The sequence below is a fragment of the Anarrhichthys ocellatus genome, unplaced genomic scaffold, assembly GCF_004355925.1.
Source record: "Anarrhichthys ocellatus isolate YVR2014 unplaced genomic scaffold, GSC_Weel_1.0 scaffold211, whole genome shotgun sequence".
In the NCBI taxonomy this organism is placed as follows: Eukaryota; Metazoa; Chordata; class Actinopteri; order Perciformes; family Anarhichadidae; genus Anarrhichthys; species Anarrhichthys ocellatus.
In genome coordinates this window covers 165,305-168,667 of record NW_022280241.1, presented here as the reverse complement: position 1 = coordinate 168,667, position 3,363 = coordinate 165,305, and the positions used below count along the sequence as shown (strand labels likewise).

Below are 3,363 nucleotides of genomic sequence, written 5' to 3'. Positions count from 1 at the left end.
CTGATTGATCTGTTACTGATTGATCTGTTACTGATTGATCTGTTACTTATGATCACTTAGTCTTGTTACTGTTAACTGTGGAAATAAAGCACATTAATCCTAAAATAACTGCGTAAATGAAGTCTGACCGGTAACAGAAACCGGTAACAGATAAAAATAATTAAAATCACTTTTCATAACTTACCGCTGGACGCAGCGAGGAAGAGGAGGAGGAGGAAGGAGGAGGAGCGTCCAGGGAGGAAGGCTTGGCGGCTGCAGCTGATTTGTCTCCAGACGACGACTTCAGGGAAGACGAAGAGTCTCCGAGCTCCTTCTGCAGACAGACAGGAAGTAGTGATTAGCAGCGACGGAGCATCGGTAAGCGATCAATGACCGAAACAGAAACACACGTGATAACCTTGTGATCGGCGGCGCCGTCGCTCTCGGCTTTAGAGATGACGGAGGTTTTCTTGATGACCTTGTGGGGTTTGGCTGGACCTCCTGCAGACAGACGGACGATCAGACAACCACGACTGAACAAACGTCACAGTTTGAATCACGCACACACACACACACACACACACACACACACACACATACCTGCCAGTGCGGCGGAGGTCACCAGCTCGGCCTGGCTGCAGCGTGGGTTGACGATGTGCTCCTGGATCAGGTACCGAGCGATCTCCACCACCGTGTCGAACGAACGCTTCAGGATCTTCTGGGCCCAGTCGCAGATCAGCTCGCAGGCCGCCTCCATCACTTCCTGTTTGTACGTCTGGACCAACTCGGTCAGCTCGGCCTGGAGAGGAAGAGGAGGCTCAGTTTATTATGAATCAGATACTAAATCATAATAATAAAACATTAATTATACTTGTTTTATCCGTTTGAATAGTTTGTATTGAAGTAAAGAATAACATCAATGTGTGTGTGAGTGTGTGTGTGTGCGTGTGTGTTTCTGTGTGAGTGTGTTTCTGTGTGTGTGCGTGTGTGTCTGTGATTCTGTGTGTGTGTGCATGTGTTTCTGTGCGAGTGTGTGTGAGTGAGTGTGTTTCTGTGTGTGTGTGCGTGTGTTTCTGTGTGTGTGTGCGTGTGTTTCTGTGTGTGAGTGAGTGTGTTTCTGTGTGTGTGTGTGTGTGTGTTTCTGTGTGTGAGTGAGTGTGTTTCTGTGTGTGTGTGCGTGTGTTTCTGTGTGAGTGTGTGTGAGTGAGAGTGTGTTTCTGTGTGAGTGAGAGTGTGTTTCTGTGTGAGTGTGTGTGTGTGTTTCTGTGTGAGTGTGTGTGTGTGTACCGGGTCGTTCTTCAGGTCCAGGTTGGGCAGTAGAGGCATGTTGAGAACCGTCTTCCTCCTGATGCCGCTGTAACAGTACGTATCAGCCGGGCAGGTTAAGGAATTCAACCAGCAACCCTGAAGGCTCAAAACGCTCTAATGTCGCTCCGTGAAGGACGGTATTCTAGGGAAGGTTTAACTCGTTAATATGAGACTGAGATCACACGGTCCGCTACATGGAAGATGTTTCACTCTTTCTGTTGTACAGTGGTGTTACAGAGGCTACGCCTGCACGACTACCTTCACATTCATAAACACATCTTCTGCTACCTTCACACTGAGCGTCCACACTACGCCGGAGTTCAGAGCACCAAAAACAGATGAGTTTGTAAACTCCGAGGTTGCCTCCTAGTGTGGATGGTCGTAAACGCATAAGTTTGGAAACGATGGCGTCCTGCAGATCAAAGGATATTTGGACTGTCCTCTGCCTCCGAGCCGTCGGGCTTTGATGTTTGGGAAAATGTCTCTGATGATCTTCCCAAAGTTGGCGGCGCTCAGAGGACGATGCTGCAGGTTCTCACAGTATCTCCTGGGGGGGGGGGGGGGGAAAGACAGACAGGTCACATGACAGCCCGACCCCGTGGCCTTTGTTAAAGTGGAGAGAGTGACTCACCTGTACGTCTCATAGACATCCTGTTTGGGCAGACAGGTGTCAGAATGCTCCTCCAGGTGACTACGGATCCAGTTACAGGTGTGAAGCTGGTCAGCTGTGTTGAAGGAGGAGGAGTCACCACCACTACACACACACACACACACACACACACACACACACACACGCACGCACGCACACACACACGCACACACACACACACACACACGTATACACAAACACACATATACACACACACACACGCACGCACGCACACACACACACACACGTATACACAAACACACATATACATACACACACACACACACTACATGATTACTTTACATAAATAAATAAAATGAAGTTGAATTAGGTTTCACATTTGTTTACATGTTCACAGATTGTGAACCGGTTCTGACCTCTTGTCTCCGGAGGGTCCTGAGGGCAGCTGGAGGTAAAGGTACAGCTTGTCGTTGTCGGAGAAACGCTGAACATCTTGCTGTCGAAGCAGAACAGAACAAATAATAATAATAATAACTATTTATATAATAATAATAATAACTTTATTTATATAATAATAACTTTATATATATAATAATAATAATAATTTTATTTACGTAATAATAATAATAATTTTATTTATATAATAATAATAACTTTATTTATATAATTATAATAACTTTATTTATATAACAATAATAATAACTTTATTTATATAATAATAATAATAATAATAATAACTTTATTTATGGCACCTTTAAAAACAGAGTTTACAAAGTACTTTGACAGAGAAAAGCAGCAGAAGCAAGACAATAATAATAACAACATAAAGATTAGTGAGACAGTCGATATAAAATAAATAAAATGAACAGAATTAAATAAATAAAATATAACAGAAAAGCGACGACGTCACATTAAAACTAGTGCTGGGCAACGATTTAAAATATTTAATTGCGATTAATTGCATGGAATTTTTCCGATTAATCGTGATTAATCTCATTGTTATGCAAAGTCCAATAATGAATTATAAAGTAGTGTATTGTGCACTTTTATTTTAAAGTGCTGCTCTATGAACTAAAGGTGAATAACATTGTGTGTAAACACTTTAAACACATCAGGTTGTTGTAAGCAGCAGTGTTCTCTTCACACAGCAGCAGTTCTATCTCTTCACTATCTGTGCTCAGTGTGACTGTGTGTGAAACGTTCCACTGCTGTGCAACAGGAACAACATGTTCCACACGTTCCATCTACATGTGTGTGTTGTGTCTTCATGACAGTCAGAGCATGTGATGCAGCTCTACTCTTCATCACTATGATGCTATAACTCACAGGTGATGAAGGTGACCCAGCTCTACTCTTCATCACTATGATGCCGGAACTCAGAGGTGATGAAGGTGACCCAGCTCTACTCTTCATCACTACGATGCTGTAACTCAGAGGTGATGAAGGTGACCCAGCTCTACTCTTCA

The 3,363-nt window shown here is 43.4% G+C and overlaps 1 protein-coding gene across 1 annotated transcript in view; it reads right to left on the bottom strand.

The window, feature by feature from the left end:
• Positions 1 to 3,363, bottom strand: part of rfx5 (regulatory factor X, 5) — a 12,855-nt gene that overhangs the window by 7,317 nt on the left and 2,175 nt on the right. Inside the window, exons 3-9 of the mRNA XM_031878946.1 lie at positions 2,314 to 2,393; positions 1,919 to 2,041; positions 1,718 to 1,834; positions 1,267 to 1,345; positions 580 to 778; positions 398 to 480; positions 185 to 313 (exon numbers count right to left, since the gene is read on the bottom strand). Coding sequence (XP_031734806.1) covers positions 185 to 313; positions 398 to 480; positions 580 to 778; positions 1,267 to 1,345; positions 1,718 to 1,834; positions 1,919 to 2,041; positions 2,314 to 2,393 — 810 coding nt within the window. The remainder of the gene's footprint in view (positions 1 to 184; positions 314 to 397; positions 481 to 579; positions 779 to 1,266; positions 1,346 to 1,717; positions 1,835 to 1,918; positions 2,042 to 2,313; positions 2,394 to 3,363) is intronic.